Genomic DNA, 25844 nt, shown 5'->3' on the forward strand with positions numbered 1-25844 from the left:
GAAGTAGACGAGTGTCAGAGAGAGTGTCACGTTAAACCCATGTCTCTGTCTGATTCTCCCTTTGAGGATGGCGATGTAGCTGTGATGATATGCGAACGCTGTCTGCCAGACAGCCTGCGTGCCAGATGTGGCGGGGTGTTCCAGAAAGTTAGACTTTGAGATGATGAATTATGATGAATAGCGTGAGAGAGAGAGAGATAGAGAAAACAGACGTGTACAGATGCCGACTGCCTGTTTAAATCCACATAAACAACCTGTATTGACTCACATAGTTTAATATAGCCTATAAAAGTTTACCATTCATCTGCCACTCCGTTCTCAGCAGTGTAGTCTGTTGATTATGTCTGTAAGATTAGTCCATATTTTCTAAAACAGCCCATTCGACGATGATGCCAAGTTAATACAACAATATAACACAGTTTATCAAAGCATATAGCCAAATTGATTGTTGATTTATAACTTGTGGTATGCATGTGTGTTACCACACAATGATTTATCATGTCCAAGAAAATAGATAGGTGTTGATAGTTATTGAAAAGAGACTGGAGACTGGAGACTAGGTAATCCTCAGAAAGGCCTGGGCTTCTACCAGAGACTTCCTAGGTGTTTTTTTTAACACTGATCTTGTTGCTGGTATAAAGCATTCATGCTTTGTATTTTAAGGGCGCCACTTGTTTGTTTTTATTGTGAGCAAAACACATCATTTGAGAGCATGGAGTCCAGGCAAAAAGATGGGGTTGTTTGTTTTTGCCTGTGACTTCACTCAGTTTGTGGGATCAGATTCCATCATGGGACTGTACTTCCAAAGGTCTTTTACTAAAACTGACTGAAATGACTTAAGAATTTGGGCTACAAACCTGTGGTACACACATGCCGTTTGAAGGTAGGCGTGTCACTTAGATTTTATTTTCAAATTTATATTTTTTTAATACCAATAAGGGTGTTAACAATCTAAATCAAATTTCTAGAGGATCCTTGTTACTGACATTGTACAGCAATTACATATATTATGACCAGTCAATCAAATTTAGGTTGAAAACTGTTCAAATAAGTGCTAGTGGGCTGTGACCAGAGTCCTCAAACAGAATACAAGTCAGGTGGACAAGGACAGGGGCAATCAGGTGGGGTCTGGGCATTAGCCCCAGGAATCATCAGGTAGCAACTTGATCTGCAACAAAATCAGGAGGACTTTGGACAGGGACAGACCTGATCAAACAGGACACCAGGGAAGTTTGAGGGAGCATTCCTAGGATTCAAAAGGATGCCTAAGCATACATTTCAGGCCGAGCCTTGTCCACCCGTTCCCTTAAACCAATGCAACAATCGGGAATTACACAAACTTAATCAGTGTATTTTATAGGGCCCTTTCAATATCAGCAATTCCTCGAAAGTAATTGTACAGATACCCAATCCAGAAAACCCAAAAGAGCAATGACTGGCCACTCTCTGCCACGTCCGGCAGTGAAGTGAAAATACTTCTGAGGGTTAAAAGCTCTGTGCAGCAAGACAAAGTGCTTCCATTTAAATGAAATCCTCGAGGTTGGCGAGGAGAAATAGTCGGTCCTTACTGATTAGAGTGGCGGTGGCGGTGGCGGTGGCGGATGGCGGGTGGTGGTGGCGGTGGCGGTGGGGCACGGTCGTGGAGATGGTGTAATCAACATTAGGAACCCAGAAATGGGGCCACTGTTGATGGAAATTGCCCAAACTATCATGGTGGCATGGAAATTGCTAGTATTCTTCCATTAAAAACGAGTAGATGATCATTGTCACAGATCGCTGCGATGTGATGTTGCTGACGCACATTATAATCTTGACGCTGCTTTCAGTGTGTGATGAAAGCATTAGCATGACCTCTTCTCCCTGTCTCTCTTTCAGACAGACAAAAATGTAAATCTTTACCCATCCTAAATCCAATCTGGACTTCACGCTGTCATGATGGGGAGAAGGAAATCTTACAACTCATACTAATTCCAACCTGTTTAACATTGAATAAATGCAGGCAATTTGAAACCTTTTGTGGGCTAGGGCAACTGACTGGAGTACAAAGACTGGGAAAAAAAAAAACAGATGTCCCCTCCAACCAGACCTACAGGAAACCATCTGTGCCTGTGTTTTTTCCCGCGGATCACTAGGACTTTTTAAAGTAAATAATGAGCCAGTTATACAATGCAAATGTGTTCCTGTGTCTAGCAATCTGCAAGCTGTTGGATTTACACACTCGGTATGTGCCGACTGCAGACTGTTGAGCAACATAGGAAGGAGACCTAAGAGGACATGGTTTTACTGTCCTGCACACACCCCTAATCGAAAAGCCTGTTTTGGGGATGATCCCTTTTTATAAGATTTTCCAACTGATTAACCATCCTTCCTCTCTTCCCCCTCCCCACCACTCACTGGTCCGCAGCGTGCCAGTGTCACCAGAATGGCTCCGTGTCGGAGGTGTGCCACCGGGAGAACGGGCAGTGCCAGTGCAAGCTGCACGTGGTTGGACGCCAGTGCGATGAATGCATGGTAGGTCATCAGCTGTTCTTTCCCAACTCTGACATTGTATCGCGGCATACCCGTATAACAGTGAACGGTCTACAGTACGGAGGACAACCAGTCATTAAAACGAGTGGAGAAGCAATCATTTCAAATAAGTTACCGCTTCAGATCCTTCTGTGTTGATTATTCTTTCTCCAGCGTTCAGAGTTTGGTTTGTTGTCATTGACAGTTTCAGGGCGACTTCTGCATTCATGCTACTCAGTACCTCAGACACTTTCAGGTAACTAACGTCCTGCCCCCCACAACCTCCCCCCTCCTCCCGGTGAATCAAGCCCAACTGCTGGTGGGACGCGGAGGAGCAGGTGTGTAAGCCGTGCTTGTGCAGCGCTAAAGGTGCCTTGTCCCAGCGCTGCGACCTGGAGGGACGATGTATCTGTAAGCCCGGCTTTGTGGGTCGCCGCTGCGACCTGGGGCGCCAGGGTTACGAGCGGCGGGAGACGCGGAGGCCGGTGGAGCGCGTTCCGCTGCAGCAGGTCCAACGCAGGGGCTACTCCCGTTCCGGGGGCTGTCCCCGCAGTGCCTACCGCCCCTCAGCGGTAAATGGCGTGACGATCCGTAGCACGGGGTGTTTCGATGTGTTGTTGTGTGGAGATTCCCAGGCCGACCGACTGTCCCTTCCATCTGGCCGACCTGGCTGGCTGCACGAGACGGCGTGTCCCTCCAAATGATTAGACGATTGCATGGTCTTGGAAATACTCAGCCTTGAGACCCTACCAATGATTTGAAAGTGCCTCGTAAGGAAAATGTGATTTAATTGCCCTCTAATCAAGGCAAGCCCTTTACATTCTGATTATAATAATTAAACCTACCTTACTGAATTCTTATTTAATGTCTAAGGTGTTATATCACCTTAGACAGCGGAGCTGTTATCAAGATACTTAGGATCTCAGATATTCATTCATTGTGTCATTACTTCATAACGTTAAGACTATAATTCAAGAGATTTAATTTCTTTGCTTTTATCATAACCTTTGGCCATTTGGATGGTAATGTCTAATATTTAATAGTCCTGGCTTCTAAGAATCACTTTTTGTCTTTGGCCATGCAGAGAAAAGGCTTTCAAGCAGTTTCCATTGGAGACATGACAGATCACTTTACATTTCTTTGATCTAGAAAGTTACAGTGGGCAAGGCTCTGTTTCAAATCCTCCCAGCATGTTGACTGAGCTCGGTTCATCCCGGCATGTTGACCGGGTCTGGTGAGATTGTGTGCGGTGCTAACACGCCACGCTGAAGCAACAGTACACACTGCCAGGCACACAAACACATAGTCGACCTGGTTGTTTAGCTGTGTCACCAGGACAACACTTCACCCGCACAGAGGTGCCCGTCTGACCTACCCGACACAACACCTGTTCGCTGCTCCAACATGAACCGCTTGGTCGGTCGTTCGGCAGTCCTCTGAAATGTCTGGATCCGCACGGGTGAGGGATCTGCCCCCCCCCCCCCCAGGGAGGTCCCCGGAGTCTCCCCCGTCTCCACTTTCCCCCCCAGGTGAAGGGATGGTAATGAAGACTACCAGTCGGACTGGAGTTATTGATTCCTCATGCTCAAATGAATGTCCCACCATCTGTCCACGCCGACTCGCCCTGTAAAGATACAATGCCAGTTCCCTTATTCACCAAATGTTGCTGAATTTCTAATGGGATATGGACAGTTCCTCTGCCTGTTTAACCACCTGAGTGGCTACTTTGGTCAGTTGTTTGGTGTGTCACCAGCATCGATGGAACTGTTGCTGCATGGCGCGTTCATGGTCTTCTTTTCCCCCGGACGGTTACCTTCCATGACTGATCCGCGTGCTAGGTGGCGCTTGCGGGTGTGTTGCTGTGCGCTGTCTTACTAACACTGCATGCCCGTCTCCGACAGGTCCACAGAGTCCCCGAAAGACCCCTGTACCCCTGTGCTCTTCCACAGCCTCAGACGTACGGCATCCAGTCCGCCGGAGGCTGTGTCCCCTGCAACTGTAACTCCTTCGGGTCCAAGTCCTTCGACTGCGACGCCTCGGGCCAGTGCCGTTGCCAGCCCGGTGTCTCCGGGCCCAAGTGTGACCGATGCGCTCCAGGACACTTCAACTTCCAGGAGGGCGGCTGCACACGTAAGAAATGTGACCCTCTAGGTTAACCGACGTGTGTGCATAACACCCAGCTCTCAGATGTGCCCTGATCTTTCTTTTTCATCCTCGAGTTCAAGGCCAGGCTTGCTCCGCGTCCAAGAACGCAGCCCATACAGTTTTCATGGAAATCCCTCTCCATAGTGGCATGTCTCGCTGAGTCGGTTCTGTTGTTTTGAGCAGAGCGTTTGTTTTTCCTGCCCTCTTCCCAGCATGCCAGTGCGCCCATGTGGGAGATAATTGCGACGTCAACACGGGACAGTGTGTGTGTCCTCCCAACACCGTCGGGGAGAGATGTGACAAATGCGCCCCTAATCACTGGGGTCATGACATCACGACCGGCTGCAAGGTACACCTCATCTCGTCCCCGGGACGTTTGAAGCGATTCAATGAACCCTCTGTGAGTGTGGGTATCGACTGACCCTCCCCTGACACTCTACCGCAGGCGTGTGGCTGCAACCCACTAGGCTCGGTCACCCAGCAGTGTAACCCCAACACGGGCTGCTGCATGTGCCGGGAGAAGTTTCACGGAGAGAAGTGCAGCGAGTGTAAGCTGGGCTACCGGGACTTCCCACAGTGCATTTCCTGCGACTGCAACGTGGCCGGTTCAGACAGCCAGACCTGCGACGCGGAGCGGGATGTGTGCGCATGTGCAGACAGGACAGGAAAATGTAGCTGCAAGGTAACTTTGTTCATCTACCTCTTCTGCCTAGCCTATATCACTGGAGGTTGTGTCATCCACCTACTCTGCCTAGCGTATATCACTGGAGGTTGTGTCATCCACCTACTCTGCCTAGCGTATATCACTGAAGGTTGTGTCATCCACATACTCTGCCTAGTGTATATCACTGGAGGTTGTGTCATCCACATACTCTGCCTAGCGTATATCACTGGAGGTTGTGTCATCCACCTCCTCTGCCTAGCGTATATCACTGGAGGTTGTGTCATCCACATACTCTGCCTAGTGTATATCACTGGAGGTTGTATCATCCACCTCCTCTGCCTAGCGTATATCACTGGAGGTTGTGTCATCCACCTCCTCTGCCTAGCGTATATCACTGGAGGTTGTGTCATCCACCTACTCTGCCTAGCGTATATCACTGGAGGTTGTATCATCCACCTACTCTGCCTAGTGTATATCACTGAAGGTTGTGTCATCCACATACTCTGCCTAGCGTATATCACTGGAGGTTGTATCATCCACCTACTCTGCCTAGTGTATATCACTGAAGGTTGTGTCATCCACATACTCTGCCTAGTGTATATCACTGGAAGTTGTATCATCCACCTACTCTGCCTAGCGTATATCACTGAAGGTTGTGTCATCCACATACTCTGCCTAGCGTATATCACTGAAGGTTGTGTCAGGAATTTGCATTAGAGTCCCCCAAATTACTAACAGCAAGAGAAAACCAGGATGTATAGCCAGGACTTAAAGCAGCTTTCAAAAGTTGCACATTTTGAAGTTGAAGTTCCACACTGTCTGTGTTTTAAAGCCTTTCACTGCAATTACCTGTAAATGTCACATTTGCTACATAACGCTACATATAGATTATTTCTCACCAGCAGCTCTCCGCATCTACCTAGAACCATCCCTATCTGGCCTCAGCATGTGTTCTGTTGCCTGCCAGCAACGAACAAACCCCCAGCCTGGCAAACAAAACCTAGGCAGGCAGAACAGCTTCTGTGTGTGTATATGTGTGTGTATATGTGTATGTATATATATATATATATATATATATATATATATATATATATATATAAGTTTGTGTGTGTGTATGTGTGTGTGTGTGTGTGTGTATGTGTGTGTGTGTGTGTGTGTGTGTGCGTGTGAGATGGAAATAGACCTGACATGGGGGGCGAAGGCATTCAGAATTGCCAACGCCAGGCAGGCAGGCGGGCGTCGCCATCCCAGGCTCTGTGCTTCGTGACAGTGCTGTGACATTGTGACAGGCTGTCACACAGGGCCAGCGATGGGAGGTGATGACTCTCATTAACACTGACTGAGAGCAAGAGAGAGAAAGAGACGGAGAAAGAGAGCGGGAATAGAGAGACAGACCGAGAGAGAGAGAGAGAGAGTAGGGGAAAAAACTCTGTCACCCAGTAAAAAGCTTTTTTGACTCAAGTAAAAGTGACACATCCGAAGTGTGAAAGACTGTGTGTTGTTGGGTTTCTTCTTGTGGTGTGTTGTATGTGTGCACGGCTGTGCACGTGAGCCAGGGGCCCCCCAATTTGCAAAACATTTTACTGGACAACCTTTTGACCCAGATAGAAACATTTACATTTTAAAGCACATTTTCTGCAATTGTACCAATTTTGCCATAAGATATAGAGACAATATTGTGGTTATCAAGGCTTTTTTCCAATTTTTTTTGAACATTTGTCAATTGAGACCTTGAGTTCTCCACCTCTGTTTGGGGCCCCCATACTGTAGCAGTCGGGAATCCTTAGCAGCCGCTTATGCCTGGAGACCACAAGCACTCCAAGTACTCTATGTGTACGTATGTCTGTATTTGTGTGTGTTTATGTCTCTGGTTTTGTGTATATGTCTCTGGCTTTGTGTAGATGTCTCTGGTTTTGTGTTTATGTCTCTGGTTGCATAGGTCACTGGTTGTTTATATCTCTGGTTGTTTATGTCTCTGGTTTTGTGTATATGTCTCTGGTTTTGTATTTATATCTCTGGTTTTGTGTTTATGTCTCTGGTTGCTTAGGTCACTGGTTGTTTATATCTCTGGTTGTTTATGTCTCTGGTTTTGTGCATATGTTTCTGTTTTTTTATTTATATCTCTGGTTGTTTATGTCTCTGGTTTTGTGTTTATGTCTCTGGTTGTTTATGTATCTGGTTGTTTATATCTCTGGTTTTGTGTTCATGTCTCTGATTGTTTATTTCTCTTGGGTTTGTGTGTGTATATGTTACTGGGTTTGTGTTTGTCTGTGGTTGTATGTCTATTTTTGTGTGTGTTTATGTCTCTGGTTTTGTGTTTATGTCTCTGGTTGTGTGTATATCCGTGTTTGTGTGTATATGTCTCTGGTTGTGTGTTTATGTCTCTGATTGTTTATGTCTCTTGTTGTATGTCTGTGTGTGTGTGTGTATATGTCTCTGGTTGTGTGTTTATGTCTCTGGTTCTGTGTATGTCTGTGTTTGTGTGTGTTTGTGTCTCTGGTGGCGTATACATTAGGTCTGTGTTTGTGTGTGCGTGCATTTCTTCCCACAACAACGATTATTTTGGACCACTGGGGAGGGGGCTTAGAGGGAAGGGGTTGGTGTATTCTGGGGAGATTATTGAAGGTCACAGCAATAGACAGATAGACTGACAACTGTGGCTGGAGGGATGGCCCATAAGATAACCCGTCAGATGACTTGAGTTCACCTTGTTACTGTGTCAAGTGATTATGATCCCAGACAGCTGGTCTAGATTCTTCTGTCTGAAATGAAACATCGCCACTCCAAAGTACTGGAACACTTTATTTCCCATAGTGAACAAGGAAATCATTTATTTCAGTTGGACAGAATATTTTTCCTGATAGTTTGCTAATGCAATAAGACTAAGTGTTCCCATTGAAGAAAAACAACCAGAGGGCAAAATTATAGTTAAAATGTTGGTTGCAAACGAGGAAATATAACATTGCCACTCGCTTTAGGGAGCGTTAAGGGGTGGCCACTGATTAAAATCACCTGGCAAAGTGGCCAGTTAACAAACATAATGTTTTTTTATAAATGTTCTTCCAGCTTTTGGAGTGTGGGAACTAGGAAAAAAAATTGAGGGTAAATTAGTCAAATGTTCCTGCTGATATATTTTTTGTGGGGGTTTCACCAGAGTGTGTACATGCCTTTAGAAGGTATGGCCCTTATCCCTCCTCGGGTCCTGCGTGTGATGTGCTGCCTGGGACCCATTTTTAGCATCTTCTTTTAGCAATACAGAGCAGGATAGCAGGACGGATGTAGCTTTTTGGCCTTAAGAGTAATGTTAGTTATACTTTGGCCTCGTTTTATGTAATATGTATATCCTATGTTTTTAAATCCATTTGCTTTTCTGACCGTTCTCATGTACTGAAAACGGGTTGCGCACTATTCTTCCCCTGCCGTTTTGTACATCAAACAGCCTGTGTTTTGTGGCCTTGTGTCCGGTTCCCAGGAGAACACCCAGGGTCTGCACTGTGACCAGTGTAAGGCGGGGACGTTTGGCCTGAGCACCCGGAACCCACAGGGGTGCAGTCGGTGTTACTGCTTCGGCATGTCCAGCACCTGCTCCGAGGCCCCGGGGCTCATCCGCATGTGGGTAAGTCCAGCTGTTGAGGAACGTTACAGGAGTGAACATGCAGCGCGCGTGCACAACATGGTCGCGTGTCCCTGGTCGAACCTTAGTCCCCACCTCACGGACACAGCATGAGGTACAGACACACACGCACACAGCAAAACAACATGTAACAACATGTATGAACCGTTACAGCAGATAGGCAGTAGCTAAACAACATGACCGAATTGTTGTGCAACCACAGTACTGGCAAAGCACAGCAAGGATTTCATTCGCAACCGAGCAGTTATTAATAAAACAAGATTGGATTTCCTGCACTGCTTCATTTCTGACCAGGTATTTACTCCCAATCCTATTTTGCTGTAATTGATGGGACATGGACAGAGCCAGGGAGGAACAGGCACAAATAGAGGTCTAGCATGGAACAGGGTGGGTATAATGGCTCGGGGGGCAGGCACAGGCTGGAGCTTCCCTGTTTGTTTTTAATAAGGATTTCCTGCCGGAGCACCGCAGACCTGATAGCCTTCCGCTGCTGTGTCCATGGAGACCGCGGCCGAGGACATGGGCAGAGGGACCTTCTCTCATATAAATGGAAACGACAAACAAATTAAATAAAGGTTGCCGTCCCAAAGTTAATCTGAGTTTGTTTGCTGTAAGACAAGGACAGAAAACAGAGCAAGTTGAGAATCCGCTGCCTCATTTATCGGAATGCGAGAGATTTTCTCTAAGTCAGTGAGTCGTGTGATTGCATGGTGAGGTGAGGGGCGCAGCCTGGCCCCTCTGGAACTTTCAGACAGAATAGGAGTGGAGAGCAAATTTAAACCGGGGGGGCCTCAGAGGAATAGCCTACTGTACTGAAGTGGCTGCGTAAATATATGCACGCTCGTTTTGCCCATTTGAACACATTTCTGGCCTGCCGTCAGGATGTGAAACACATGTTAATATATATTGTGCTTCTAAGTCCTGGTGGTTTCAGCTGAGGTACCCTTGGATCACACGCTCGCAACACCCTTTGAGCTTTCTAAATACAAATCCATTCTCTGTTTATCTTTGTGTATAAAATGCACAAGTGACGCTGTTCGCTCTCCCCGTACTCCGGTAGCTTTCTCTGAAACCAGAGCAGACCAAGCTACCTCTAGTGGACCAAGACAACCAGAGGGAGACCACTCGTGGAGTCACCTTCCAGCACCCAGAGATTGTTGTCAAAGCTGAGCTGGTCAACCAGATGCTTACTGAGCCGTACTACTGGAGACTTCCTGAGCAGTTCACGGGGTCCATGGTAAGAGCATCCTCGTCTCCGAATGAAACGTTGATAGCAGATGTACAATAACACACCCCTCTATACTGTATATTTGAATTCCTTAAAAATGCTTTACGTATTAGGATATAGGTACAGTAAAACCAAACCTGCTGAACGGTCGTTCTTCATTACAGTATCATTTAGACAATGGCAATTTGGAGAAACAGACATCTATATTATGTGTTTTAGATGAGGAGAATGCTCCCATTTTCATTCAACTAAAATGATATCCGGATGACTTTATGTATTTTTTACCATCATGATTACATAGTAGCATTAGTAAGAGTAGTAATGTGCCTGAAAGATTTAAAATATGTGAGGATTATCTGAACAAGAGACTCAAATCTTATTAACCCACGATAAAGAATTAACACCAAGTGACACTGGATTTAGATAACAACTACTCAGTGGAATCCTCACATTTATGACCCTCTAAATTAATGTAACTAATTAAATATTTGGTTCTAGTATATCTTCGTAATAATTTATTGTCAAGGCGGTGACACTTGTTTACCACTGTGTTGCATCACCTCTTCTTTTAACCACCCTATGTATGCTTTTGGGAACGGCGGAAAGTGAGGAGTATTAAAAGTGGAATGTTGTCCCATTCCTGCTTGATATAGCATTTCAGCTGCTCAACAGTTCAGGGTCTCCTTTGCTGGGTTTTTCATTTCATAATGCGCAGAATATTTTCAATAGGGGACAGGTCTGGACAGCAGTCATCTAAAATGTTGTTTTGTCAGACCACCGGACAGCTTTCCACTATACCTCAGTCCATCTTAAATGAGTTTCCAGTCTTGTTTGCCCTGTTTAAACGTGTTGCGGGCGTCAAATTCAAAGTGAGCATATATCTTCCAAGAAACAATAACACTTCTCAGTTTCATCATTTGATAAGTTGTCTTCGTACCATTTCCTATTGAATACAGGTTTTAAATGACTTGCACATCATTGCGTTCTGTTTTCCTTTACATTTTACACAGCGTCCCAACCTCTTCGGAAACAGAGTCGTACATAACAAACCCCACATACTTTTTCTTTTCCAGCGCTCAAAAGAATAGATCCCATAGAAATCACTACATTCAGTTCAGGCACGTGGCCTAGTGGTCACAGTCTCTACGACCGGCGCTTGATCGAATCGCCGGGCTGACAGGGTGAAAGATCGGTTGTTCGGAAAGAGGAAGTCACATCCCCACTGAAACAAGTTTGCAATAATAAATGACTTGAAAGTTTCTTCGCTTGGTTCCCGGTGTTGTTTGTCCTCTCCAGATCACAGCCTATGGCGGCAAGCTCAAGTACGCCATCTACTTTGAGGGACGTGACGAGACGGGCAGCACGTCTTATGAGCCTCAGGTCATCATCAAAGGAGGGCCCAACAGGGACAAGGTGATGGTCCGCCACACACAGGGACTGCAGATCGGACAGCTCACCCGCCATGAGATCGACATGACAGAGGTTAGAACCGCCCCTTACCCGGCTGACCCTGCGCCAGCCGTTCTGTGTCAGTCAGCTGGGCTTTTCCCGGTCGCTCTTCCCGAGCTGAGCTCTGACGTCTGAGGGGGAAGTTAATGATAAACTGACGCCCACGTTGTTACGAACGGGTCTTGTTCCGCAGCACGAGTGGAAGTATGAAGACAGGAGGGCCATGACGCGTGAGGACTTCATGGACGTGCTGTTTTACGTTGACTACGTCCTCATCAAGGCTTCCCACGGGAACATGATGAGACACAGCAGGTTAGCGCTTCTCACTGTCTGTCAGAACCAGCTTATCTCTGTTAACCCGGACCTTAGGTGTTGTGGAAATGCTGCGAGTAGATCTCCCCTCCCTTTCTGAAAATTCACAGGTCAATCTGGGATTTGTCCAAGGCATTGTAACTAAGACTATGTGTTACCTCACGCAAACGGCTGTCTCATGATCGATCTACTGTACCATTTCTGGAAATTTGACCTGAAGCCTGTCGGGCTGAAACACCGTTAGAGGTCCCCTGCGTTCCCGTCTACACACAATTTTCTAACGCTGGTACAGTTAGATGAATCATGTTAGCCTCCACCACCCTCTGCATTTAACGTCGATCTGTTCCTCCATGAAAAAGGGGCGATAGCATTTGATAATAGAATATCTCGAGCAAACAGGACACGACGCGGAACGTCCATGGAAAAGCACTGGCATTCTCTCTGTCCCCCCAGGATCTCTGAGGTTTCTTTGGAGGTGGCGGAAGAGGGAAGGCCGACCGTGGAGACAGAGCGGGCCCATCAGATAGAGAAGTGTAACTGCCCCCTTGGCTACTCCGGCCTTTCCTGTGAGGTGAGCTAGCGAGGCCGCTCAGCCAGCTGTACCTCTGCCCCCCGCCCCCCCGCCCCCCCGCCCCCCCCCCCCCATCAGACATGTGACAGGGTCATCCATCAGGAGGGGTTCTGTGTGAGTCAGAGATGGAGTCAGGAGAAAACAGCTGTTAGAAACACACTGCGGTGCAATCCCTCTCATCCCAACTGTCACCTCATTCTGTCTCTCTCGTCTTTTCCCCAGCCTCTCTCCATCTTGGTTTCTCTCTGTTTCTCCATCTCTCTCTCCCTCTCCCTGTGTCTTTCTCCATCTCTCTCTGTCCGTCCCTTCTCCCCGGCTGTCTTCGTCTCATCTCCACGCAGACACCTGTAAATCTCCTCTGTTTAGCACTGCTCTAATTCACTCCTAATGAACTCTTGTTCTTACTACTTCCCGGCCTGTCATCAGAACCTGAGTGTTACAAATCTGTTATCTCCTTTGGATTCCTCAGAAAGGTGGCTGCGAGCAAACCCAGGCAGATGGCAATTATTTGAAGCCGCCACGTAGTTAATAAAGTATTTTTAAAGTGGCGTTTAACGTGTTTTCCGGGAACAGATGGTGTCTCAAATTGACCCGATTAATTATGAGTGCGCACGCCTCGTTGGAGCCCTGCAGTCCTCCTTGGGGGTGGGAGGTGGGGGGGGGAGTGGGGGGGGGGTGGGGTTCAGGAGCAGGAGGGGGGCTGCATAACCGGTAACCGTGTGTCTGTCTGTGCTTTGCCCATTGGCAGGAATGTGGCGCCGGGTTTTACCGCCTGTCCGCCCGCGGCGGTGGTGCCGCCTCTCGAGCGGGCATCGGGAGCTGTGTGCAGTGCCAGTGCAACGGGCACAGCGGGGCCTGTGACCCGGACACATCCATCTGCCAGGTGATCTCCTTACCCAGTCCCTGTGACCGATCGCATGCCCAGCAGCTCTCACCGCTTCGTCGTATGTGGAGAACCGTTACCTCGGCCCTGCGCAGCTCAGCCCGGAACTTTATCCGACCAGTGCAAAACGTCTCCTCTCCTCCTTCGTCATATTCAAACCGCCACTGAGTCTGAGAAGTTACACAGGTTGTGTCCCCGATAGATGTGACTGCGGGCTTAGAAGCAGGCAGGCCTAGAAAAATGTATATAACTTTAGAGGCGTGTCACTGAAGATTTTGAGGCCTTCCAATAAGAGGCCAGATATATTCATGCCTACTGTTTTATCTCGGACCGTTGATTTACCTCAGACCATTGGGATGTGAATTGAATCGCCCACAAAGCTCTTACTCCCTGTTTCCCAAATCATTCTCTAGTGCCATTCCTGACTCACATTACAGTGTGGAACTGGAACTCTGCATTGTCAAAGCAATCCCAGCTTTGATTTGCATTTGTGCTAATAACAATATAATTAGCATTTTACGGAGCTGGCAAATTGAAAATGTTAAATGAGTTTGTACAGCGTAATTTGTATAATTGAGGTACACAAGAAGTTAATGAAAGTCTTTGGAATACCGCGGCTCAGTAGGCTGCAACTTCCGCTGACTGATTAGTGTTGCTGCTTTGAATTGGCACTTTGGCTCTTTTTTTTCTCGGTTGAGAGAGGTGAGATAAACAGCCCTGGGCTGACCGGGAGGGCCCCTGCAGCTCGTGATCGGGGCCTCACTTCACAGGACAGCTCAGAAACACACACCACCGGATAGTGTCATGCGTCGCCCCTTTTGAAGTGAGCGTAGACGTGATATCAGACCCCCTCTCCCTCCAACAGAACTGCCAGCACAACACGGAGGGAGACAGGTGTGAACGCTGCGCCCCGGGTTACTATGGCGTAGTCAGGGGCCGACCCGACGACTGCAAGCGCTGCGCCTGCCCCCTCGTCAGCCCGGAGAACAAGTAAGACGCTGAGGCGCCCCGTGGGCGAACGTCTCCGCTCCCCGTACTCGCGCCGCGCCGCTTTTCAACTGTGCACCTTTCAGTTTCAGCCCTTCCTGTGTAACGGTTGGATTCCACGACTACCGCTGTACCGCCTGCCCCGACGGCTACGAGGGACAGCACTGCGAGAGGTGAGGACGACCCAGTCGCGCCCCGCGTCGCCAGAAACGAGACCTGTCTCTCACTTAACAGCTCGGGAACGTTGTCGTTGCTCCTCTAGATGCGCCACGGGTTACCACGGCGACCCCCGCGCCCCCGGCGGCAAGTGTGAGGAGTGTAAGTGTGACCTGTACGGCGCGTGGCCCCAACCGTGTGATCCCGGCTCGGGCCAGTGCCGCTGTCGCCCCGGGGCCTCTGGTCGCACCTGCAGTCAGTGCATGGAGAGGCATGTGTGTGGGCCCTCTGGAATCGTGTGTACGTAAACTAATGTAACTCGCTACCGTGCCGCGCACACACACACACACACACACACTCACACACACACACACACTCACACACACACACACACACACACACACTCACAGTGGTAAGGCTAATCAGCATGGTTTCTCTGAGCTGAACTTCCTTTTTTTTTATGTTCATTAAATCTTGTTAACTGCTCGTGTATCATATTTTCTTTCTCCAATGTCAGATTATTATTTTCTTTTTTTTTTATCTTTGGGGAGTTTTGTAAACAGCCTTAAGCTACTTAAGGAATAGCATTAATGGCCTTCTCTGAATTTTATGAATTTTATAAGAATTAATTTAGTTTTATTTTCATTTTGATTTGGTGATGTCCTGGTTTTATCAAACATAAATGTACTGTCTATACCATATACCTGAAAGAGAGGGTTTTATACTGTATATATAGTTTAGTGTTTATTAACCATTTAGTATTTTTTTCTCCATGTAGCATTTTGTTAGTGATTCATAATATTATTTTCAGTTAATGCTTCACAACTGATATTTGTATGCATATTCAGAGGGTAAAGGCACTGTAATCAGCAATGTTTTCTAAATGTGTGTTCGGAAAATGAATGTCTGTTCTACTTTCTGAACCAGAAGCTCTGAAAGGTGTCTTCCACCATTTTGAAGTAGTTTTCTTATTGGGAGGGAACTTCATTGGCTGTTGCCTTCTGATGACCTGAGAGATATATCCAACCAGTTCATTTGGAGGGTTTTGCCCATTGTGAAGAATAGATAATGGATTTTCAAATCATTTTGTTTATGATCTCTATGATTTCTGTCAAAAATAATTATTATGATTGTTATCAAAGCTTCATTTAAGAAGAAAAGGTATGAGTCTTGTCTGGCATTGTTTGAACTGCTCCCAGTGTGACGGCCTTCTAATGGGTACCCCGAAGCAGTAGTGGTAGATGTCCGTCCGTTGCTTGTTAGATCTGTCGGGTGCTTTAGGTGAAACTGATTTGCTGCATGTTACCCTGCCTTGAAAAACGGCAAACAGATTTGCATGCATTTCATGTGGTGTGTTCGTGTTGGGTTGTCTACTCACTCTCTCACAGGACAGGATGTGAGCTCACATACTGTGTGCGTTGTCCCAGCATCCTCCCTGCTTCGTAGCAGCAATGATATAAAAAAATAAAACTGTATGAATAAATCCCTTTCCAGACATGTGTTTATCAACACATTGTCTGTGGTTAAATTCATGAGAAATGTGAGGGTTTGTTGATTGCAGTGGTCTACTGTGCCTGCAAGTATGTGTTTTGCTTTTCTGTTGCTTGTGGCAAGTCGAAAACTCATAATGGGCTGCCAAAAGCCGTTTCACACTCAGTGTTAAATTTCACGCTTGAGATCCCATCCCTCTGTGCCGCTCCTGTTTAATCTCAAACCAGCACAGAAACTCCAGGATTCTCCAAAGCCTACAGAGTAGAGGACAGCAAACGGTTACCTTTAAGTGTCTTCAAAGACCAGTTGTGTCTTTTCTGGGAGCTCTAGTGTGTGTGTTTGTGTGTGTGTGGGGTTGTGTTTGTGCGCGGGTATGGGATAAAACTGAATTAAATGGGGTGAAGTAGGAAAATGTGTCGGGGGCTCAACGTAATCTATCATGTCTCTCAGTAAAAAGACTACTCTGAGACACCAGCCCTCCTCCAGTGCTAACACATTCAACCTGGTACATACTGTTTGTCCCCCCCCTCGGAGAGGTTAGGATCAAGCAACTGTTAGCCTCCTCTTTCCCTTTCGGTCCTGTCCCTCCCTAGGGCATTATGGGTCCTCTCCACACACACACACCTCAGATCCTCAGGTCCCTCCTGTGACAAACAGTAGCAGGGATTATCATTTGCTTCACTAGACAGGGCTAAATGCTCTCTAATGCTTTTAATTGGTGTCATTAGAGACCCGTTGTCATTAGAGGTTTTTAACTTCTGTGTGTGTGTGTGTGTGTGTGTATGTGTGTGTGTGTGTGTGTGTTTTACAGCCTGTGATGACGACTGTTCTGGGCTCCTCATCAGCGATATGGACAGATTGCATCGTATCATCACCAGTGTGAACCTAACCACCCCTCTGCCACCACCATACAAAGTACTCTACCGCTTTGAGAACATGACTGAGGAACTCAAGGTGAATTGAAAGCGCCCGAACATTTCCTTCTATGTTCCTTCTCTCCAGAGAGAGAACACTACATTATATCCATTGATGACGAATGTATTATCAGATTTTTTTTTTTTTAACTCTGTAGGCTGTTCTTTTTTCCTGCCAATATACAACTGTGCACCTGATTTAAATTCTAAGATTAACTACATCTGTGGTGATTAAGTTGCCCACCTGTACAAGGCACTGTGTAAATATCTATCTGTTGTTTCTGACTAAGATGCAGCGTCCATCTTTGCCCCCTTCTTCAAACAATTCAAAAATCTCCTTGGGAAGATCTGATAGCTCCAGTCTGTTCAGCTAACGGCATTAACCTCGAGCTCACGAGAAGAACAAAGACAGAAACGCCGCAATCTGTAGCGCTGATAGAACAGTGATGTATTACCCACATGGTGACATTCAGACACAGCTCACAGGAACGATAACAGGAGTGCATTTCCCCCAAATCCTGAGGAAAGCTGAAGAGATGAGTGTTGTGATATAGCTTAGGCACAACAAAGATGCAGATTATTGCAAAAGGGCAGCAGAAGGGAGGCCAATGAAGACATCACTTGATTGCTCCTTTCATGTGGAAAAGCCAGATCAGAATCCGCTGAGCTAGATGCCCTTTTCCAACCACTGGTGTTCTGCTGCTTGAAGGTCTGTGAGGAGATGTCTGGCAGGGCCTCTACTGGTGTAACGCTGATGAATTTGGCTTGGTCAGATAGTTAAATACAGGGAAATCGAGGCTCTGCTCTGACACAGAGAAGACAGTCTCACCTCCCTCCCCAGACCTGTGGTGATGTAAACGCTAGATGACCTTTCCATACAATGACCTGCTCTGACACTCTCCCCTTCTGCGTGTGCGTCCTGCAGCACATGCTTTCACCACAGAACTCGCCGGAGAGACGCCTGCAGCTGGCCGACGGTAACCTGGGAAGCCTCGTGACGGAGATGGATGACCTGCTGAGTCGGGTAGGTAGGACACTCCTCATGCCCCAGGCCAAGCTGCTGTCTGAGGCCCAGAGGCTGTCACTACTGTCCCTGTGGCCTCCCCGAGCCGTAGCTACCCCGTTCCACCTCGGTGAATAAGTCCAATACAACCAGGCCATCCAAATTCTGAAAGCCACCAAAGGCCAGTTTGTGTGGGATTTGTTTTGGAAGAGTTGAATGACAAGGTTAGTCAATCAATGTTTTTGATTGATGTAAGCACATCTTTCTGTTAAAAAAAAAGTGAGCATTATGAAAAATGATGATGTTACTCTCTGCAGTTGAATATATCATTAAAAATGGTATTTTAATGTCAACCAAGGACAGAAACAGGATGTCTAAAAGATGGATGCTTTTGTTTTTAACTTTGAGACATCTGTTCTGGTAAGTTCTCTTTTGTGTCTTGAAATATGGAGGGGACATGTATAACTCCTAAAGGGAAGAAATTAACAAGTACATGTAGCGTTCAATCATGTGCAACTACGTCAACAATTTTAATTGACTGATGCTGGATCTGAGAAGGAGAAAATGTTTGAATTGAAAATGCTTCTAGCGTTCGCAAAGTCCCACCATATTCTGTTACAGAAAGATCCTTGGAAAACTCTCTCATTTAATGCAGCCTATTCTGCAGTAGATTCTCCTGTCTCTGACGGCTCTCCAAACGTTATGTGCTAGCTGACAAGCAAACACGTTCTGACATTCTGACGTTTCCTCTTCCACGGAACTTAACGAGATGAAAACCCTTCCATTATCTTGCCTGGTCTGGTCCCAGTTTGTTAAGTAAACGCAGCTAATTTAATTTGTCGTTCACTTACGGCCTTGTTGTATTTTTCCTTACTGCAAAACAAAGACGTAACAATTAAAACAACATATATTTGGGAGTGTATTATTTCTTTGTTGACATGGGTCATCTTTGTGTCCTGGGTTTTCTCCCTTCACACTTGCTGGAACAGTACATAGGGATTTGCTCAGACGCTTGTACTCAAACCTTGTGTGTCAGTAGAGCATTTCTGAGCCTGAGTCAACTCATTCTGAGGGTTACAAACCATGAACCGGTCCTGTGAGGCTCTCCATTGTTGCAAACTGGAAGACCACGTGATCCTGTATTGAAAACGTGCAGTCAGTGGTGCATCTTGAATGATCTGTAGCCGTCACGTCCTTCCAACTTATTAGTTGAGTGTTTGTCCCAGGCAACCAAAGTGTCGGCAGACGGCGAGCAAACAGGCGACGATGCTCAGAGGATCCACAGCCGAGCTGAAGACCTGGAATTATTCGTGAAGAACACCCTTCTGGCTGCAGAAGGTACCGGCCTTAACATTGCATGAAATAAAAAATTAAAACCATTCCTCCTGTAAAGTCGCCTCAACGTCCAAGAGCAGAACACTAATTCAAGCGTTATAAAGGTCAGAGGGTCAGGATGTCGAACACATTTGCGTCTGGGCTCTGTGCTGTTTCCTCTGCTCTGTGATTAGACGATTCCGAGGTGTGACATTTCCCACCGAGACTGCAAGGTGATTGAGTTAATAAAGGGCCTGGTTTGTGTAGAGCCGTGTAGCGGCGGGTCCATGTTAAGGCCTAATTAATAGGGATGGAGGATGAGGTCTGAAGATGGCAGTATAATCAGAGTGGACTGGACACGCGGCGGCCCCTCGCCGTGGGCGACGTGATTAGTGTCAGCAGGAATCCTTGCTTCACCAAGTCTTCCCTCGACTCTCAGCACACACCAGCTACGGCGCATACTGCTGCAGGTGGAACTGGCAGACCCATACAGAACAGACCTGTGTACTGTATGCACAAATACACAACACAACCATTAACTAATGCTCAATCATTCTCTAACATGAGACAACTGGGCTGGTTCAAATGGGCTATTTGCATTTCTACCGACACACTTCTGTGATGTCATCCTTATGTCACATAAAAAAGAATGAGAAGCATTTTCTCAAAAAGCAGAGATGTCACGTTCAAAGTGAAATCTGCAGAGCATGTCTTCCTTAACTTCCTTGTGGAGTTTCGTGATCACATAGAGTGGCTTGTAAAACCATTGAGAAGGAGATTGGATCGTTTTGTTTTCGTGCTGATGTATTCAAAAACGACATCATTGGATGATGCAATTTAAGTGTTTAATTGCCTTTGAAACAAAATATGTAATTATTCCATGGCAGGATCTGTTAATAGGTGTATATTTTGTCTCATCAGGAATGTTCATTTTCATTTGATAATTTATATTCAAATTAGAACGCAGTTGGAGCAACTTCTCCTTCCGTTTCTTTAGAACTGATTGGGTTTTGATTTCAAAGGCCACATTAATTTGATTAAAGTACATTAGTCTGCCAAGCAGAATTTGTACGTCTTTGAATCAACCTTAAAGAAGCCTCTGTCGCCATTGAATAGAAAGTTAAAAGTGTTATATTTCTGCTTTTGTTGTCATCCACTTTGTTCTGCTTTGCCTTTGAGCTGCTCATCTAATCTGGGCGCTAGCTAGCTGCTTCTGTAGCGCGTCCTACTGAGCTCCGGAAAAAAAACATACACACAAGGCTTTAAGGCTTTACGCAAATAATACCCACATGAGCAAGAGCTTGTTGGTGTGTAAGTGTAGTCTATTGGTAAACATGTCCTGCAGTAGCTGGACACTGGACGGTTTTGAGGAAACCCGACGGAGATGGGTCATGGTCCTACCATGTTAGTAGCCCGGCCAATGGCTAGCCCAGCCAACACACACGTTCTAAGTCTGGATCTGGATCTGACAATAATAGTCGTTTACATAGGATGTCAACGCAGCAGCAGAGGAGACAAACACAGTTCTCAGCCTTTTGGCTAGAGGTGACAGCATGGGACGGTTTGTCGGGAGGTGGAAAATTGGGCCCTATGGCTGAGAGTGTGTGTGTGTGTGTGTGTGTGTTCATGCGTGGGTGGGAGAGAGAAAATGTCAATTTTAAATTCTGTCCCCTTCATCCTCCAGCTCTGAAGGTCAAAGCTAAAGAGCTGAATGAGACTCTGGGCAGCAGGAACGGCGCTCCAGAGAAGAGCCTGAACCAGATGCAGAAAGAGATTGAAAGCATGCTTGCCGAGCTCCGCAAACGTCAGCTGGGAGGCAAGAAGCACATCTCTGAGGAGGAACTGGGGTAATGCCTGACATATCAGCCCCAGTTAACGACTTCTGGTCAAAGCCTCAGTTAGGGTTCGACGGTCCAAGCGTAGCAGCGCATAATGTTACGTAACACTGAGCGGTCCGAATTCGTAGGGTTCGTGAGGAGTCACTGGGTCATTCAGTTCTCAGTTAAATAAATAACTGCTACAGCAAACAAAGACGATTTCATTTCAAAAGATGTTGTTAATAGTGTACCCATTTTCAAATTAGCATATTTGCTGTTTCTCTGTCGCTGTTGTTGTTTTTTACATTCTGCAGAACATTGTGTGGCCAAGCAAATCTCAGCTGAATGAAGAAAGTTTATGATTTTCTAATGTGAAATCTTAATGAACTAATTAAAAGTTGCCCGAGGTAGGTGGGAGGAATATTATTCCTTCTAATCAAATCGGTTTAGTTATTTGTTTCCTTCTGGCTGAGGGCTGGAAGAGTCATGCAAGAAGAAAGAGGGACATCTAGTGGCCGATCTGATCCACAGCCAGAGGACAGGAAGACCGTCATCTGTCCTCCTTACACCATACAGCACACTGATGGGACCTTTCCCTGCTCCCTCCAGACTGGCAGAGGCCTTATACCAGAAGGTGAAGCGTATCTTTGGGGACCCCCACCAGGCTACAGAGGACCTAAAGGCCGAGGTGACAGAGAAGATGGACGATCACAGGGCCAAGCTGGACGACGCCCAGGCTCTGCTGAAGGACGCCCAGGGAAAGATCAGAGAGGCCGGGGTCCTGTCCGGACAGAACCAGCGTAACATCACAGCCCTGGAGGTCAGTAGCCTTTACCGCATAATAACCATACACTTCCCTTTTACTGGTTTTGATCATGTGGGCCTGGGGGTGTCTGTTCACACACACAGGTTTGGCTTGTTGTTTCTGTAAAGTGGAGCTGACAGTGTTGTGGTCTGCTTGCAGAGAAAGAAGGATGCTGTGGGCTCAGTGAAAAAAGGAACAGAAGATGTGCTGATAGAAGGAGAGCGCATTCTTGCTGAAGCCAACGGGCTCTCAGACAACATCAATAAGGAGATAGAGGTAGGCTCTGTCCCTAAACACCAAACACACACACACACACACACACATACCTCAACTCCAGTCAATCCAGAGCATTAAGAGAGAAAGACACACACCATGACTGAGTTGGATTGCCTCGGTGTTGTCAGACAGGTGTTGCCTGGAGCTGTGTTTCACTGGCCAGGCATCCATTTGTGGATCTGTACATCCCACCTGCTTCAAGCCTGAGGGTTCAGCCCATCTTTCTCTTCTGTTTGTTTTCTTGTTTCTCTATTGCTCTTTTACTCTCCCCTCTCTCTCTCCCCTCTCTCCCCCCTCTCTCCCCCCACTCTCCCTCTCTGGGTAGGATCTGGATGATATGGAGCGGGAGCTGGGTCCTCTCCATGAGCAGCTGGACTACAGGGTGAGCCGTCTAACCCAGGGCCTGAGTGGAGACACCCTGACTGGCCTGCTGCAGCATGCTGAGCGCCACGCTGCCCAGCTCAAAGAGTCCTCTGGAATCCTGGACAGGTAGAGACAGACGGGCAGGCTGACAGACAGACTGATATGAGCAGACACAGAAATGACACAGACATTTCCATACTGCATTGTGTGGCTGTTCCAACCAAGTGTCTCTTACTGCCTCCTCACAGCATCCTTGCTGAGGCCAAGAACCTGTCCTTCAACGCCACGGCGGCATTCAACGCATACAGCAACATCAAGGACTTCATCGAGCAGGCTGACAAAGAGGCGAAGCAGGCCAAGGCACGCGGGACAGAAGCCCTTCAGCTGGTGCGGGCACAGCCTTGTACACACGCATCAACACTTTACCCCTCGGTTGTGTCCGCACGCGTTGCCAGGACTTGAGGGGAGCTCTTTCTCTAATGTGCTGAGCAGCGGAGATTCGGGGGTTCAAACGTTTTGCATTTCCTTAGTCATTTTCATTTGTCACGCTGGAGAGATCAAAGTCCCCTTGCTGTCTTCCTTATTATCGTGACTCTGCCTCCTGCAGCAGGAGCCAGTGGAGGTGAAGAGGAACCTGTTCCTCCCTCCCCTTCTCTCTGAAGGAGGGAGGGGTAGGCTTAGAGAGTTGTGAGGGAATATTTGTCCCCTCTGTGGAAAATCTCCTTAGTCCACATTTCCGACATTCAAAACCGTACTGACAATAAAGGAGAATTACTGTAAAAACTTTAAATACTAATTTAAAAAAACGATTTGTTTTTAAATTTGCATTTTATTTCACTCAATAATGAGGTGTACTTTGAGAAACCAAAAGCATTAGTACCTGAGGTTCTTTTGCATTATAGCATTATTTTAAATAAGTGATTGGTTGGTATTCTGTAGTATGTAATATGTATGTCTATGTAGGTATTCCTGGTACTGCAATGTCTGGTCACTGCACGTTGTTCAGATCCATGTTGTTGGTTTACAAATACAGGCCTCGGGACCCAAAGGTTCTTTGAAGGATAATGCCAAGAATTCTGTTCAGAAGAGCGTTCAATTGTGGAACGAAGCCAAGCAGTTACAGAACGATGTGAAAGGTAAAGCCATCTCAAACCACCTGACAGCACCCACCTACCTGATGATAAATGACAGAAACGTTTCAGACAGGTGTATTTCTTTTTTGGGGTGCGTTTTAGTTTTGGCATGGATACGTGTTTGGGAGCAAAGTGACGGAGGCTGTTTGCGTGTTTCAGAGAACAGCGCGAGTGTGGGCAGTCTGCAGGCCAGGGTGAACGCTGGTGGCTCGAAGAACAAAGGTTTGCTGAAGGATCTGGACGATGTGTTGGGGAAGCTAAACGCCATCCCCGACGGTAAACACACAGGAACAATATAATAACCTTTGTTTCTAAGAAACAACAAGTGAGATAGTTGCGGGCAATGGCGTTGTTGCCGGAGCAATTTGTCATGCTGAGCATGGTATGTTGGAAAAGATTGGTTCGATAGCGGCGTGCTTGTGTAGCTCTATAAGGCGAGAGGCCACATGCTCTGCCAATGCCAACGTGACAGGGGTCAATGTCGCCCGGTCCGGGTTAAATATGGGAAGGTATCAGTCACTGAAGAAACTGGCAGACATGCTGCTATGTGCCATAAACCCGTAGACAGGTGGGGAGCAGAGCTGCCATAAAGGATTCTGTCTCTTAAATGTCTTGTATGACGGACTACCTCTACAACCCCAGCACCATGTTTTATTACTAGCCTCTCGTGAACTTGCATTAAGATTTTATCACTGCTCCCAAGATTAGATGACTAGATACTGAATGCCAACTGTGTTGCCCAGACACCGCAGCTAAGCTCCAGGCCACGAAAGCCAAGGCGGTAGACGCCAATAACACAGCCAACGATGTCCTGGCCCGACTGAGAGACATGAACGTCAACTTGATGGGCCTGCAGAGGAACTACAGCAAGCTGGAGGATGACGTCAGCAAGGCCAACAACATGATCCAGGACCCTGAGAAAAACAGTAAGCTCCCCTGGGTGTTGTTTTTAAGTGCCGGCCAGCCTCATTTGCGGTATCTGCTGAAAATGTATTGACACCGATTACCTGTGTCAGATCAACAGCTGATTGGCTCAGAATGCGGTCTTCTTTTTAGACCAGCATGTCAGAGTAGATGGATGTCATTCTGGTCCGTTTTCGTCTCACATAATGGCGCTGTATTATTCTATACCTCACATATTGTTTTCTTTCTGTCCCCATTTTTCTTTGCAACCCCAACAGCAATAAGTACGTATCCCTTTTATATTACCTAAGCTCTATTCTGGCAATCTCTAAAGCCTCCTGCGCAACAAAGCTCCTGCATGATGACAGAAAGTACCCGTCAGGGCTGCATGGCCTTTATCCTAGCTGCAGGAAATACAATAACAACTTTCTTTCTTTAATTCTGTCTCCCTCAGCATTCCATCTCTTTGTTTCAGTTAAACAGGATTAAGAAGTGTCTTTTAGAGCTTCGCTAAGCCTGTTATCCTAATGTATGCCATAGAAAGATTACCGTTGGCAAATTATCAATGCATAGCAAGCCATCCTTTTTGTTCTCATAACAGCTTTCAGCTCTTTACCTTTAATGCTTCTAAATAAGTGATTACGATGCCGCCATCTCTTCGCTGATCTTTGGCTAATAGGCCTGGCACACAGAAAGCAGCGGCTGTGACCGTTCTACAGGGGGATATTAAGGAAGTGGGATGTTTGATGTTTTTCAGACTGACTGTCTTTCTCCTGCGCGCGTGTGTGTGTGTGTGTGTGTCCGCCTGTCCCAACGTATCCGTGTGTGTACGTTTGTGCTGACCAGTCCATGCAGCAGGGGCCAAGGTGAAGGACCTGGAAGACGAGGCGGACAGGCTGCTGGAGAAACTGAAGCCAATCAAGGAGCTGCAGGACAACCTCAAGAAAAACATCTCTCAGATTAAAGAGCTGATCAACCAGGCGCGCAAGCAGGCCAACTCGGTGAGTGACCCTCCTCACATCTCTCCCTCCTCGTCTCCTCAGCTCTAATCAGTGGCTTCTGATGGAGCCCGTCTGCTAACTGTTCCCTCGTCACAGCAGTCCTGGTTCACAGCTCATTGGAACAGAGCTCTGTCACTCACGGTCAGTTGTTTCGAAAGTAACGAACGTTTTCCCGACACACTGAACCCCGCATTCACCCTGCGGTCCCCGTTCGCCGTCACAGTCTGACGGAAGTGTCTGTTTAACCACGTCAATTCTAGATTGCGTGATTTGTTTTTCACTTGCAT

At 46.9% G+C, this 25844-nt stretch overlaps 1 protein-coding gene across 1 annotated transcript in view; it reads left to right on the forward strand.

Annotated features, from left to right (window-relative positions):
* lama2 (laminin, alpha 2) overlaps window positions 1-25844 on the forward strand; it is a 115048-nt gene that overhangs the window by 72843 nt on the left and 16361 nt on the right. The window contains exons 20-45 of the mRNA XM_020056349.3: window positions 2405-2511; window positions 4458-4638; window positions 4866-5002; window positions 5099-5335; window positions 8790-8933; window positions 10012-10188; window positions 11476-11661; window positions 11822-11940; window positions 12394-12511; window positions 13260-13394; window positions 14260-14384; window positions 14468-14554; window positions 14644-14837; window positions 16840-16982; window positions 17868-17966; window positions 19172-19283; window positions 20944-21106; window positions 21686-21896; window positions 22041-22157; window positions 22483-22646; window positions 22769-22907; window positions 23554-23656; window positions 23813-23929; window positions 24397-24579; window positions 24835-24840; window positions 25403-25557. Of these exons, the coding sequence (XP_019911908.2) occupies window positions 2405-2511; window positions 4458-4638; window positions 4866-5002; window positions 5099-5335; window positions 8790-8933; window positions 10012-10188; window positions 11476-11661; window positions 11822-11940; window positions 12394-12511; window positions 13260-13394; window positions 14260-14384; window positions 14468-14554; window positions 14644-14837; window positions 16840-16982; window positions 17868-17966; window positions 19172-19283; window positions 20944-21106; window positions 21686-21896; window positions 22041-22157; window positions 22483-22646; window positions 22769-22907; window positions 23554-23656; window positions 23813-23929; window positions 24397-24579; window positions 24835-24840; window positions 25403-25557 (3659 nt within the window). The remainder of the gene's footprint in view (window positions 1-2404; window positions 2512-4457; window positions 4639-4865; window positions 5003-5098; window positions 5336-8789; window positions 8934-10011; window positions 10189-11475; window positions 11662-11821; window positions 11941-12393; window positions 12512-13259; window positions 13395-14259; window positions 14385-14467; window positions 14555-14643; window positions 14838-16839; window positions 16983-17867; window positions 17967-19171; window positions 19284-20943; window positions 21107-21685; window positions 21897-22040; window positions 22158-22482; window positions 22647-22768; window positions 22908-23553; window positions 23657-23812; window positions 23930-24396; window positions 24580-24834; window positions 24841-25402; window positions 25558-25844) is intronic.

The sequence above is a fragment of the Esox lucius genome, chromosome 18 (assembly GCF_011004845.1).
Source record: "Esox lucius isolate fEsoLuc1 chromosome 18, fEsoLuc1.pri, whole genome shotgun sequence".
In the NCBI taxonomy this organism is placed as follows: Eukaryota; Metazoa; Chordata; class Actinopteri; order Esociformes; family Esocidae; genus Esox; species Esox lucius.